At 32.2% G+C, this 15,445-nt stretch overlaps 2 protein-coding genes across 2 annotated transcripts in view; one reads left to right on the top strand and one right to left on the bottom strand.

Moving 5' to 3' along the window:
• Window positions 1–15,445, top strand: part of Grip (Glutamate receptor interacting protein) — a 330,265-nt gene that overhangs the window by 65,432 nt on the left and 249,388 nt on the right. The gene's annotated exons all lie outside the window — the stretch shown is intronic.
• LOC136974451 (cysteine-rich with EGF-like domain protein 2) overlaps window positions 1–15,445 on the bottom strand; it is a 30,159-nt gene that overhangs the window by 14,640 nt on the left and 74 nt on the right. Inside the window, exons 2-7 of the mRNA XM_067269357.1 lie at window positions 13,053–13,207; window positions 12,866–12,948; window positions 2,365–2,425; window positions 2,181–2,289; window positions 2,019–2,107; window positions 1,728–1,953 (exon numbers count right to left, since the gene is read on the bottom strand). Coding sequence (XP_067125458.1) covers window positions 1,728–1,953; window positions 2,019–2,107; window positions 2,181–2,289; window positions 2,365–2,425; window positions 12,866–12,948; window positions 13,053–13,199 — 715 coding nt within the window. The 5' untranslated portion in view covers window positions 13,200–13,207. The remainder of the gene's footprint in view (window positions 1–1,727; window positions 1,954–2,018; window positions 2,108–2,180; window positions 2,290–2,364; window positions 2,426–12,865; window positions 12,949–13,052; window positions 13,208–15,445) is intronic.

Raw genomic sequence — 15,445 nt, forward strand, 5'->3', positions numbered from 1 at the left:
TGAAAAACCATTTGCATATACATTTGATTGTTTATTCAAGAAAATTGCTTTCTTAAAAAGCAACTTATCACCAAAAGAGGCAAAGTGGCACACAATTATTCTAGGCTTATCTCTAACTTTCTTACTAACTTGTTTAACATTAACAAACTGTAAAGAGGGCAGACTCAAAATATCCCTAAAATAATTTTTATCACCTCAAAAGTATCCAATAATGATTGCCCGTGTCTCCCCTCTAATCCAGGAATAACATTAGGTAACTTGATCAACCAAAGAAGAATAAATAATTCTTTATTGAATTAATTTCATAAATACATCGTCGACAGAAAAAGTCGGCCCTCTCTCAGATAAATATGAATATTGAGAATTTTTTCTATATGTGTCAATCTAGCATCAGAATCAACCATAGCTTCCTGTACATTCTTAATTCTTTCTGATAGATAAACTAATTTTTTAATAAAATCAACTTTACTATTAAGATACTCTAACTATACTAAATACTATTACGGTAGAGAGTCGTTCATCCGAACCCCGGTTATCCGAACGATTTTCAGTCGGACTGTGTCCTGCCGAATCGAACGTTTTTGATACTAGATTTAGGCCTACTTCTAAAGTATAATTTTCAAGTTTTTATATTCTTCAATATATTTATTTTGTTTGTACAAAATAAAGAAATAATTTTTAACGATACAGTAGCCTCGATTATTATTATAAAAATTTTCGTTAGGCTTAAACGACAAAAATTCAACACAAAGCGACACGCAATGGAGAAAAGTTTCAATGTCGGACAGGTTAATATATTTTTTTGTACATAATCGGTTATCCGAACAAATCACTAGTCCGAACAACCCCAGTCCCCAATTGATTTGGATTAACGACTCTCTACTGTATATGCAATCTCAAAAGAACACAAATTTCTTCATATAAAGATTTTCCTGTCCCAGAAAGCATATTTCATCAACCTGATAATCCAACTCGGATCCGGATCTAGCCGTAGCTCTTACTCTGTCATCAATAATCGGAAAAAATAATTTTCTCTTCCCAACCCGAGACATTCCGAATAATAAGAAGGCATTCATTCATAAATAAAATGAAAAAAATTAGCAACACTTTACAAAATAACAGATAGTTTCCCAAACTGCATAGATAAAGCTTGCTTCCATATTGAAATACCACACTGCCAATAATTCACAAATTGAAGTATAACACCAATGCAATGATATAAAATTCAAAACTAGAAATTTACATTTCAAACTCTAAGAAATTCCCATAAGAAATAGTCTGAATGCCAAAAATTTCTTTACAAAGATCAAAGAAAGTAACACATTTAGTCATAGTGTGAAAGCATCCAATTCTTGATTATCAGGAAATACACAAATTTCTCATTTATAATATAATAAAAAAACAGAGTTATTTCAAACAGAGAGTTAAAGAGTTTATGTATATTCTATATAATAATACATGTAACCATTATGCATTTTAATTTGATTAATTTTCATATGTATTTCATCATACAAACCGCAAAGATTAAACTATTACAATAATTTCTGGTAAAAGAGCATGAAACTGCCAAAAAGAAACATTTATTTCTGATAATCTGATAAATAAATGTCATTTTTCAATAGCTAATTTTATGATTATCTTCTACAACATCAAAATAAAACATAAATTAATATAAAAATTTATTATCATTCTTAAATTTACATGATATGATTCATATTGTAACTTACCCATACAACCATCTTCAATTATATATCTATAACCATCTGCACAAACTTCACAACCTTTTGAACCACCTTCTCGACAGTGGCCTTTACACGACCTGTCACATTTTAGACATACGTTGTCGTCATCTGTGGTTTCTTCGTAATAACCAATTAGACATCTATCGCAAACTTCACCGGTGTATCCTTCGTCACATTTACACTGACCCGATCCATTGCGGGTACCAGATCCCTATATTAAAAGGAATATTATGTATTTAATTTAATATTAAAGTTTTTAACTGTTAAAGGATTTACTTTGCATTGACCGTGACCACTGCAAGGTTTAGCTATGTCTCCAGGGCACGCTTTACATTCTGGCCCATAATGATTATCTGGACAGCAAACTGTAATAAAATTAATTAACAAAACTTTTCACAATGTCTTATTATTTGTCAGATTGTTGTCGATATCTGATACCTTTTAATTTATCAATGCAGAGATATTGATAGAGATCTGGTGTAGAATTTCTTTTATGGAACCACCATTCTTCTAAAACTGCTTCCTGCTCATCAGCCAGTGCTAAACACTAACAATTTTATAAATATATTATTTTAAAAAATATTAATGATAAATATGAAAAAGCAATAAATTTAATTTTTACCTGAATTTGCTGATCTGTATCTTTACATAATTTTTCTTGAATCTCCACTAATCGAACCTCGCTAAAAATGATTATAAAATTAAATAAATCTTAAAACAAAGTTAAAGTTAAAATTCTAGTAAAATAAAAATCATAAATGAGGTTTCTGATAATTAAAAAATGCAAGTTACTTTACAGCAATAAGCTTAATCGCGTTTTTATTATTTTTAATAGTGCTTGTTATAGTAATTGTCAGGTGACATTTGCTGGCATTCCATTGGTGATGGTGATAAATAATCATTCATTATTAGGAAGATATTGATTTGTCATCCATCTAACTGGATATACAAACAGTAAAAATGTCTGAATGATCGTTTTAGGGGGAGTGCTGCGACTAAAATAAGGAACATTCATCTGGGTAGCAGATTAAGAGTTGACTTAAAGATGTTCACTTGGAGAAGATAAATATGTGGATGTAAATGCCGTAATGTAGAGACCAGAGTAATGTGAGGACAGAACTAATTGCAAGATGCTGGATTACCAAAGATGTAGACATGGATATCAACTGAAGGTACTGTACCTAGGAGCCAAATATAACTCTCTCTCTCTCTGTAGTAACTTAGCAACATCAATGTGTAAATATGATAATAATAATAAATTAATTAACTTTTATCTCATTAACTGTTGAACATGGTCACTTTCTGTCCAAATTTACATGACAAAACATCTCTCACTAAGGTGTGTCAAAGATTAAAGTGAAGTTCACTGACCAGCTCTCACTCTGGCCAAGGTCACTTGTGTTGAAAGTAAAACAAAACCCAAGGCATCTCTCACTTGTTTACTATGTATAATTAGGTTATAAGACCACACAGCAACCCACGTATGGCAATTTTAGCAATTTTACAGTACATCTCCATGCAAGAGTTGCCTTATTTTCTGTTGATTCATCCACTCATCCATTCTTTCCCTACTCTATACCACTAGCCTCTTCTTACAGTCAAATCATATGAGTAGTTCCTAAACACTCAATAAGATTATTACACAAGGGCGTACCCAGCGAGGGGCAGGGAGGGGCAGCTGTCCCTCCCTAGAAGAAAAATTATAGTATAGTAATTGACACACAGCACAGTCATATCAATTTAGTATCAGTTTGAATAATGAATATTATGACTAGACTAGAGCCATCTATCATGAAATCTCACTCTCCCTCCCCACTTCCTCGAAACTAATATGAGGTGCCCCTCTCTAGTTCAGATCCTGGATGTGCCACCATTATTACATTTTAAATACGTATCTATTTTCTAAGCTTTTTAAAATAATTTTATTATGGAAAATATAATGCTTTTATTACATTACATTCATTTTATCTTGTTAAAAGAAGGCAAAAGGCAGTTTTAAATTCTTATCTCTGGCCAACCCCCATACGTAAATAATAGACTTTTCTCTGGTTAATATCGCTCTGCCTATTAGCACAAGTTGATTGATATCAAGGTATTTGGTGCATTGTGGATTTAAATATTCCATTTAATATCACATCGTTTGCAGCTACAAACAACTCAGCAAAGTGTTATCAGCATTGTCTATTGACATCTTTTTAATTTATAACAAAATATGAGATTTATAACTTATGAGTATTTTTTAATGGTTTTTAAGTGTGAAATCTAACAGTTTTCTTGTCCAAACTGCAGTTTTTGTGAGTGCTTTAGCAGTTTTCAGTTTCAGAATTAGCAATACTAATTATACTGTACCCTCATTTAGTTATTCTTATTAAGCAAAGTACACTGTAAGGATTTATTGAACTGTATAATTCTCATTATGATAAAAGAAATGGCAACTAAAATTTTTTTTTACTTTTTGATTATAGTATATGTAATAAACTGTGTGCTTGATAATGTATCTTAGTTGTTTATTAAGTGTATATGGCAAGTATATGACATATACAGTTGGCCTTCCTGCACTGGTGTAATTAAATCTCAAGCTTTTCTATTGTACTCCAATTAATGTCACCTTATGCTAACAGTCCTACAGATGTGATATTAAACGGATGTGGCTGTAAAGTAAAATCTAATTATTGGAATTATGGATATTATTCTCAGCAATTTAGTGTTATCAGAATTAGTAAGTCTTAAAACACACAAGTTAAAATCACTAAAAAAACTTTATATAAATTCTGATTACAATAAGCAGTTATTATCATTTTCAATAAAACTTCACTTTAAAAGTTTTCTTATTAATTGCTTTAACATTGTCATTTTAATATCAGAGTCAATAAAACTAGAATTTCCAGTAATTATAGTCCTACTTACATATCCAGCCTAATGTTATCAGACTGTTATTGTTATCACTATGAGTGATTTCCAAAGTGATTGTAATAAGCAAATCTGTTACCTGCCAGATGAATTAGGCAGTAAGGGTATCAGCTTCCACTCTGGGCAATCTGTCCTGAACATGTTGTGCCCAGTCCATCACCACCCAGCTGAACCCACAATGGGCCTGGAAAAAAAGGCCATCTTAGTGCCCACAGGGCAGAAAGTGTCAAAATGAAAAACCAAGCTACTGTTTTTTTTTTCCACTCACCTCTCTTTTTATTTTCTATCCAGAAAAAATATTTCTGGCCTATTTGTCAATTTCTTCATCCAGAAAGCCACACTCAACCAACAGAAATTTGTTTAATTCTGTAATTAAACAAAAAGTCTGCTCGTCAAGTGTGACTTCCTAAATGAAAGAACTGACAAATAGGTTTGGAAAAATAGTAAATATACTGTGTTAAAATTACAAAAATATCTTAAATTTTTGGATTCTATTATTCTTTCCCTACATGTTAGTTACAAAAATCTTTTTCTACATTCAAAATATGCTATTTGAATAAAACATGTAAAGATCACAACAATCACCCTTGGTTCTTATTAATTAATTAATTATTTAATTAATAGAAACCAAATTAATTAAAATTTAAACCAATGTAATTTTAATTTATGTTTAATTAATTAAATTAGTAATAGGATTGGTATCAAAAGTGTTTTATTATGGTGTTGACGAAGTGTTCCTACATGGTATGTATGCCAGTGCCTAGGGCTATGCCAGATCAAAGTCAAGACATAACAGAAAAAATCTTTTGTGTATGTATCTGTGTTTAAGAAATTTTTGACTATGTGACACATGTTTAATATGGCAGCCTTCTGCAGCATGATGTATGTGCTGTTATGAAGCCCTAACGTTTCAAGACTTTTGTGGAGTGTATGTGATATGACATCAGTGCAAAATAGGATTAATAGCACAATAAGTACCTTATTCATTTTCTATAGACACTTGATTTTGTGGGCATTTCTGAATATTTACAAATTTTTTCATTGATTGTATTTATGTATGTTGTGGATGTTTGGAACAGCAATGTGTTATGATGTATATCATTTTGTTTTTGTTTGTTAATAAATGTGAAATCTGATATGTTGTAATGGACTATTTTGTGTGATTACGGCACAGTACAGGGTATCTACAATGAAATGCCCAAAAAATAATGTGCTTGCAGGACATAAGGAATAAAGATATGATATGTTTATTAACAAATATCTGTCTGACAGTGTTAACAAATATCAATCATACAACACTACAAGTTTATAAAAATGTATGTTAGTACACCCCCATGAGCTCTCTTTATGACACATAAGAAATCGAGTCTGTACTCGATTTCTTCCCAGGTCCTCTGTAACATCTCTGGAATGATAATGCTGAAAGCTTCCACAATACTGACAGTAAAATCTTTAAAGTTTTACACTGGATTTTTGTAAATGTTGTTCTTGATATAGACCAAAGAAGGAAATCCAGAGACGTAATGTCAAGTAAATGTGAAGGCCATAGTCCATCTCACTCTATCCATTGACATGGAAATGTTTTATTCAGAACTCACCAGACATCTAGCAACCAGTGAAGTGGAGCACCATCTTGCTGGAACAAGCTATTTGGCTGCAGATGTTCCAGCTGAGCAAAGGCATAAAGCTGTAGTGTGTCCAGATATACATTGCCTATGACAGTGTATTCCACAAAGGCAAAAGGTCTGATAGCCATGTTCCTCATGAGACCACACCAGACATTGACTTTTGGGCTGTCTTGTGCATGTTCTCTGATACAATGAGAATTCTCAGGTCCCCATATTTAAACTAAACATTATGCCTGTTTATGGCTCCAGAAACTTAAAAAGTTGTCTTGTCAGGGAACAGAATGTTTGACAGAAAGTTCAGATCTCTTTTATTTCAGTGAAGCATGTCAATGGCAAATTCCTGTCATTGTTGTTTGTCATTTGGCTTTATCTCCCACAGAATCTGAAGCTTATAAATATACAGATGCAACCAATTGAGTAGAACCTTATGCACAGTTGCACATGAAATCTGCAATTCCCAGGAAGTTTGTCAAATTGGCTTTATCAGACTCTGGACAAACATTTGGCAGATGCTCTCAACTGCAACTTCAGACACACATCTTCAGCCATCTCTGAGTTGTTTCAGCATGCTTCCATTCTCCAGAAATTCCTTGTTCCAAGGAACCTGATGCTTCTTTCTAATAAACATGGTAAAAGTTCCTTTGCACCACAATAATGGAACAGAAAAGAACTGAGAATTTAACAGTTCTTGTCTGCTATGTACTATACAGAAGAGGTTAAACTGACTTGAAATGGTTAAATATTTGCTTGTGTCTGAAAAGTTTTTTTAATAATACCCATTTATCATCTTAACATTATTTCAAATAGTTGAAATATCTTTAATTGCTTTTCTGTCCACATACTTGGTTAAACATTGATTTAACAGTCATTTCCTTAATGAAAACCAGAAACAGACTGGATGTTGCAGTGTGATTTTCTTTGTTTAACATTGTCCAACTTCAAACCAGGCATAAGAAAACTTGTACAAGAATATTAAGCCAAAGGTTCACATTAAAAATGCAAAAATAAAATGTTTTAAATTTATTTATAAACTTCCTTATTCATTACTAATACACTTACTTTGTCATTTGATTGATTTATTATTATTTACTGATTATATTTCATTACTTTCCTTATGTCATTTCTTTTTTTTATTGTAATTTATTTTTAATATTTTATTTTTTTGTTCATTTTTATTTACTCAATGTTTAATTTTTCTTATTTTTTCTAAATTACTCTTATATAAATAAGAATATATAAGCTGTGATCACTGTTTACTTTTTCAACTTCACTTGAAAATCGCTAAAAACATAAGAAAATATACATTTGATAGGTATCGATGAGAAATATGTATTTTAGGAAAATATACGTTGGTTTATGAAAATCATATGATAATGAAGAAAAAGAAATAAAGAGGCCATGAAAATTGAGAAAAGCTCAAAGGAGACCACAATAGAAAAAGGTTGAGAAAGGCAGATCTATGTTATCTTTCACCTGGCTGTTTAGACCAAATCATTGGCCATCTTGTTCCGTCTAGCTGATGTGTGCCTTTACCCAACAAAAAAGAGCCCATTGTGATACTACTTCCCGTCTTCTTGCAAGAGATGTTTAAATTCAATCAAGTATTATCATCTTGAAAAGATTTGAGAGTTTCAAGGACAATCCTACTATCTGTTTGAATGACTATTTTAATTTGTGATGTTATCTTTTCATCACATTACTTGATAGCCAGCAGTTCAGTTTGGAAGATACTGCATTCATTCCCCAGGCACAGTTGTTTTCCTTCCATTCTGGTACAATTGGTAAAGACAGAGGAAACAGTCCCAGTTCTGTTCTCATTCTTGAAGCTGTCCATGCACAAGTCAATATTACAAGTCTGCTTGTTGTTTGATTCTGTTACCATGTAATATTTATTTGGTTTTCTCAGGCTTAGAAAGTCTGATTTAGTCTGAATATGATTTCCTTGGGTGTGTTGATTCAGCAAGGTCAATATATATCCATTATTTATTTATATATTTATTCATATTTATTACATTCAACTTCTATTTAAACAACTTATTTAAGCAATTATTTATTTATATTTATTCGTTTCTTCTGTTATAATGTCAATAGGTGGGAGGCCATAGATCACTAACAATACCTCTTATAGATACAGGGGTTGCTGGGAAAATTTTTAAAAATCAGCAACCATTTTGCCAGTTTAAAATTTTTTTTTTGCAATTTCAAATTATTTATCACCACCAATTTTACTAATTAATGCAGGTATGGTAGCCTGATCAATTTGGAATCTGGAAAGCAAAGTAATATGTATAAGTTATCACTTAGAAATAGCAATGATAATGAGGAGTGAGAGATTAAATTCTTTAGTCTTGTTATCTATTAAAAATGCTGTTGGTCAGAAAATAAACACTAAGAATAAACTCTTTCAATTTAAAACCAAAAGAAAAAAATACAGTAATACCTCACTTTTTGTTGGCTTCGGTTATCATTGGTTTCAGTTTTCGTTGATTTTTTTGTGAAAAATCAGTTTTGGTTTTCGTCGATTGCCTCAGATTTTGTCAGCATGCCCAAGTGATATTGCTACTAATTTTGCGAAAACAAAGGGCAACTCACACATTTTCTAGCTCAGTGTGACGTTATTTCTTGTCGTGTGAGCATTACCCCACGACGGCCCACCATTGGCCAAAGTTTCCATTCCCTGAACACTGTGAGTTTGATCGTGGGTTCGCGCTTTGCCAGGATGGGCTGGCTGTGTGGAGTTTTCTGGATTTTCTCCACGTCTCTAATGCCTGAATAGGGGCCAGTTACCCTTAAACAGACCTCCTGGAAGGCATTATTCCCCGCAATACGACCATCATAAATGCATACAACTACTATTACATGACAATTACGTCACACTTTACCACAGGGTGATATAGACTAGAAGCTCATGTCCAACTAACTTCTACAAGACATTATCCTGCGTGTCTAGCCAAACAATTCCATTGCTCTTATCTGAATGCTAATTAGTCTTTTATATTAATTTCTTATTGATTTTAGTATTTAACTCTATATTAATTCTCTATAAAATGTGTTTTTGGTATGTATTTTGGAGTGTCTAGAACAAATTAATTAGCTTTACATTGATTCATGTGGAAATAATTGTCTCTGTTTCGGATTTCGCCGATTGTTTTCAGACGGATTATCGACAAAAACCAAGGTATCACTGTATATCTAAATTATAATTGATTAAATTAAAATTATAGAGTAAAATAAACATTTTTCTTTGTAATCATTTTTACTTGTTTCTTTTTTCTGAATGAATAAAAATTGTAAGTAGAAATATTGAAGTTATGAAATTATTAATAATATGAAAAAATACTTAAACTTACAATTAGATATTAATTAAGTATAAGAAAATCTTAAGGGCATCACACAAGGAGGACTGCCTGCGGCATAAAATTATCTTGGTCTTGTCCTGTGTACACAAACTGGACATGGGGCCAACCTTCACACTTATCCTTTGTGGAGTTTGTGTACTGTCTGGTGGTCTTTACATTTGGCAATCTTTAAACTTATGCTGTTGCAAGCACTGGCTGCAGTCAGGGATTTTGTGATAGTCACGAGTGTACAATAGTCCACGAGAGGCAGTACACAAAAAAATAACAACAATTATTATTTTTTTTTTTTTCACATGATTAGCAATATACAAAATTCCAACTCTTAATGTTATACAATATCCCAAACTGGGGCGAAAAATACAGAACAAAAGAATGCGCTTGCAAACAAATAAACAAAGACGGACTTTTAATCTTACAACTAACTTACACTAAATTATAAACTAAAAAGGAAAGAAAGAATAGCAAGAAGTTTTAGTATGATAGATGAGGTTATAAGGAATACCCAGGTTCTCTGTTTGGTATTGACGATCTTCTGGTGGGGAACCACTCTAAATCGTTTCTCGCTGATCTTTTTCAAATCTCTTCGAAGATTCTCCTTATACAGGGACATTGTCTCTCTCTCTCTTTATGTTAGCGAGGTCCTTTCTCTTTCTGTAGGCCACCTTCGTCTCCCTTTATCCTTCTAGATGACAAGCAGGAGCATAACTTTTGCACTCCTACCTTCACCGAGAGTCCGACCCAAGAATGAACCTTCTTATCGTTCTAGTAGCCTCAGGGACTTCCCATTGTTAATGTGGTTCGTGGAAAGGGTTACCCCACCCACAGGAAGGAATGTTAATAGAAAATTTGAGAAAACAAAAGGAAGAACAAAGAAGAAAGAAAACTTAAAACTAAACTTATATCTAATATATACATTAATATGGCATATTGCCACAATTTTATCTGGGCAGTCTTTTTCCATATATCCAAGCTTGCAATAATTATAACATTGTAGGATAAATATAAAATCATCTATGCTGCATCTCAACCATTTTAAATTCACTTTCCTTAATGCAATAAGTTTCTGTATCTTTGGATCTAATTCAATAACCCAGTTAGTAGAGCTTTTATTTCTGGGTCCTAGTTGGTATTTAAGTTCCTCGTGATTTTGAAACTTCTCAGGAGAGTATTTGTCTATGAAATTATCATTTTTGCTATATAGAAAGTTAATAATATGGTTGGACCAGCACTTCTCTCTTGACTTCCTTTCTTTTTGAGCCTGCTACTTGGACATATGTGACTGGAGTAATCTTAGCTCCCTTGAGGACCTCCTCAAGTTTATAATTCATTTCTTTTAATGCTTGCTGCTATGGCATTTTTGGCATTGCAGGCAACAAATATTTTATTTTTGCAAGACACTTGTGTTATACAGAGACCTTAGTGATGCAGGGGATACTATTCAATGTGATCCCCACTCCAAAGGCATAAATCCCGAAGGTGATGAACAGTGTGTTTGATGGCCAATCTTAATTAATCCTTTCTGTGATGCTTTTCATATGCAGCCTGATATTGTCTTTTGAGGCTGCCAAACTTGCAACGTTTTCTCAATAAACCATATTTCTTAGTGTCCCCACAATGAAATTACTTTTTTGTTGTTTGAAGCATGAAAAGTGGAGAGTTTTGGTAATTTTTACAGAAATATCTTCTACATCCTGCAACGTCATCATACCAAACTTGGCATTTGGATTATAAATCTCTCTCCAGACAAAATTGAATATGAGTACTTAATTGCAATCACCCAGTATATACAGTGGAAACTTGATGAGATCAGGAGTATTTCAGATAATCCAGATACTCATTTGTGGTACATCAAGCACTGTGAATTTAGTTTCACAAATTACAGATACTCTAATGCAATTACTGTATTTGAAAGTAAATTAATTTACCCAAAATTTAAGAATGTTATGTAAATGACCTAGTTTTGTGTTGTTACACTCAACAGATGATGTAGTAATTTCTAGTTGCGTAAAGACTTTGTTTTGTGTGTATTTTACTCTATGGTATGTACAACATTACACATTCTAGTTTTCTTTTTTTTTTTAAAACCATTTCAGATAATCTGAAGTTTTGGATAACTGAATTTCTACAGTACTTGTAAATACGTTATTTGTATTTCTGAATCAAAAGTGATGATCTTTCAGACATGACTTATCTTATCATTGAATCAAGTTTTTGAATAATGATTTAAATTCTGTGTTATGAAATATTAAGTAAAATTTACAGGGTAATTATGATTAAAGAGTAGATGTTCAGAGCTATCTAAAGAAAGAACTATTGGGCAAATCTCAACCAAATTTGGTATATATACTTTACCAGATTTGGTTGAGATTTGATTGAGTATTCAGTTTCAATTGTTGAAAAAAATGTTACTTCAAAATTCAGCTGCTAGGGCAAAATATGGTACTACTCTCCATAATGCATATGTTATGAATTTGAGAGTTAAGAAACGAAATGCCATAATTTTATTTCAATGTGATTATAGACATGAAATGTGAAGTTGATGATTACTTAAAGATATGCTCTGTGCGCCCTCCATCTGCATGCTGTAAAAACTACATTTGCTACACAATAAATGAAATGACAGAACATAACTGATCCGTGTGGAGTTGTTGCACATACTGCGAAATTCTATCTTTTAAGACAGCTAGGTTTAAAACATTACCTCAATAAATGAGGCTTTTCAGGTAGTTCCATAACCAATGGTTGCATGTTTTGGAACTGATAATTGTGCCAGCTATAATGTTGGAAACAATCAGCTAATCATTCTCTTATGTAAAAAATGTTGCTTCAGTAAGGCTTACACATTTAAACTGATATGTGGGTGCTTACCATCTTACATAAAGACTGTGACGTTTGGACAATTTCTCATAGCATTGAAATATTATTTTCTGGCTCCTCCATACCCAAGATTTGTTACAAAATATATATAATATGCATATTAAAAAGACATCAATACCTAATTTCACTCTAGCAGCTAAATTTTAAAGTAATATTTTTTCCCCAAAAATTGAAACTATACTTGGGACAGTATATATACTAAATTTGGTTGAGATTTACCCAATAATTCTTTCTACAGAGAGATTTGAACAGCTAAAGTTTTAATTACAATCACCCAATATTCAAGATATGTGTTATGCTAATAAATAAATAAATAATTACAAAAATAAATTTAAAACTATGTTGTCACCTATTTGCATAACTTCCTAAACGACTCTCCTCCCAAGATGCATCACCACCTTCAAATTTTCCTCTTACTGTTGATTCTATACCCTAGAAAGTCAAAATAAATGTAATGTAGACTAATTTATCTTTTTAATTAACATAAAAATTCATTTTAAATACTGTATAATTTTTTAAAAAAATTTAAAATGTACCTTTTCAAATGATTTTGTGAGAATTTTACAAATCTGACACGGTGCCAACGATTCTTCTTTATTGTTAACTGTAGCTTCGTTAAAATTCGTATTTTTGATTAATATTAATATATACAAGAAAAATCTAGATATGTAATATATATCCATATTACAAACTGAAAATAAAATATCAAAATTAGTTAGCATCATGTAATGTTTTACTCTTTCTGATATCAAAATTTTTATAAACATAATTTGAATTACTGCATAAAGGAATATTTATTGAAATATTTCAGATGTCCCACAACGGGGAGCATCCAGATGGCGAGGGATCGGCCCAACATATCCAGGACAGACTACCCACAAAAAATTTCCAAAATTCCCAACCCAGACTTAAATCCGAGTTCCCAAGCAACAAACTAATGGCTTTACTGCCTCGGTCATCTAGCCATCATTAGATTTTAGGTGATCAGAATTGCCATCCTGGAAATTAGATCTTGTACCAAAAATTTGTATGCTTATACGAGCGTAACGACTTTACATAACATATTTGTCCGGAAGCAAAGATCGACTTGACATAATTTATTAATACGTTCATTCAGTTTGCAGGATTTGAATCCTATTCTAGAAAAAAAAATCTTTCTTTGTAGAATTTCTAAATTTATTAATTAAATTAAACATTATTCTAATTATTAACATACTTATAAGATAGTAACTCTGTCAATGTCTAGTCCAAAATACGTAATAAATAGATTAACTTCTAGTTTTAATACACTACAGAAAATTCTGCAATAGTTGGTTATTTGTGTGAATTAAATGTTCTAGGCTGATTTACTTTATTTAAAATGTATAGAATTCTTTTATTTTAATCTAATTTTAATTAATTTAAATTTACAGATTAGATAAATTCTCTAATACTAATAGGTATAAGATTTCCAAATGTCGACAAAGTAGAAAGATTTAATAATAGCAGCTAATATTTAGGTAGGACCACCTGCGACCACAGTCAATCGTCAATATAAATTTGCAACTAACAAGGTTGCCGAGCAAAAAAATTAAACGTCTTGGTACACATTTAAACAGATACCAATCCAAAAAAAAAAAAACAAAAAAAAAAGAAAAACCGGTCACCCTCCTCTTCTCCGGTAGCTTCGGCCCCATCACCTCACCGCAGTCTGGGCACGAATCGTGAAGTGCAAAGCAAAGCAAGGTAAGGCCAGGCAGAATATACCGAAACCGGAATACACGAAAAGCATCCGTTTTGACCGACAGACAAATACGGTCACTTTAGTTCATTATAAAATAAAATCGTTAGCATTACTAATATCTTAGGTTCTTAATTTAATTGAATTTTTGTACGAAAGCAAAGAGGTCGCGTCTCCGAAGTAAGCGTGCGACTCCGAAGACACGAGTGAAAATATATGATGAGAAGAGAGGAGGACATTTCACTCTCCATTTCTCGCTCTGGTTTATTACGACTGCACAGACAAGAAGAGTGCGAGACGTCGTCACCTCTTTTCACCACATATTCTCGCTCACCAGCATCCGCACATTTGCCCCCGAGAGTAATCTTTCCTTTCTTTGCAGAATACCAATTGCCCACATGTCAGATAATTTGTTAGTTTACTCGCATTTCTTTATTAATTTTAACTTGAAAAATACATTATTAAGGTGACCAATTTTTTTACAATGAAAAGGAGGACACACATAAATTGTTACTTTTATTTACAATATTGAAAAAATATTGTAAATAAAAGTAACATTTTATTCATTGCAACAATAATACACTATAATAATCTCTACTGCATGCGTATGTGTCGTGTTGTGTTTCGGTAAGAAGTAGACAAAACTACTTGCATGCAGCGCACTCTCTCAAGGTCTCCTGTGCAGAGCACATGCGTTTCATAATCGTGTTTTCTGCACTGTACCAAGCCTCGACGAACCGTCGTGTCAAATACAAACACATCACATCACATTACGAATCGGCTCGGCATCAATAAATATGGAGATTTACAGATTAATCTTCAAATATCAAAAAGAAGGAAACTTTTCGAGGGAGGACGGTTGGTCAACTTAACATTATACATATATTGTAATCTGACCAAGAACAGGACTAATTTATATCACTCATTCTTCACATTTACTTCAATACATTTGTGTAATCTCAAAGCTTATTTAAATGCCTCGGATATACTACTTAAAAATGAATAGATATTCTGACAAACTGTAATTTTAAATGAATTTTGATGTTAATATATCCACAAACTCGTATATCTCGATTCAGTACCTTCGATAATTAATAAATAACGACAAATTATGGCAAAATTTATCGCTGGTTTGTACCTAAAGTTTATATTAACGCGATATTAGATAACGAGAAACGACTAGAATGAATAATATTTAGGAAACTTTAC

Source organism: Centruroides vittatus, unplaced genomic scaffold (assembly GCF_030686945.1).
Source record: "Centruroides vittatus isolate TY-2023 unplaced genomic scaffold, ASM3068694v2 contig_349, whole genome shotgun sequence".
Classification (NCBI taxonomy): domain Eukaryota; kingdom Metazoa; phylum Arthropoda; class Arachnida; order Scorpiones; family Buthidae; genus Centruroides; species Centruroides vittatus.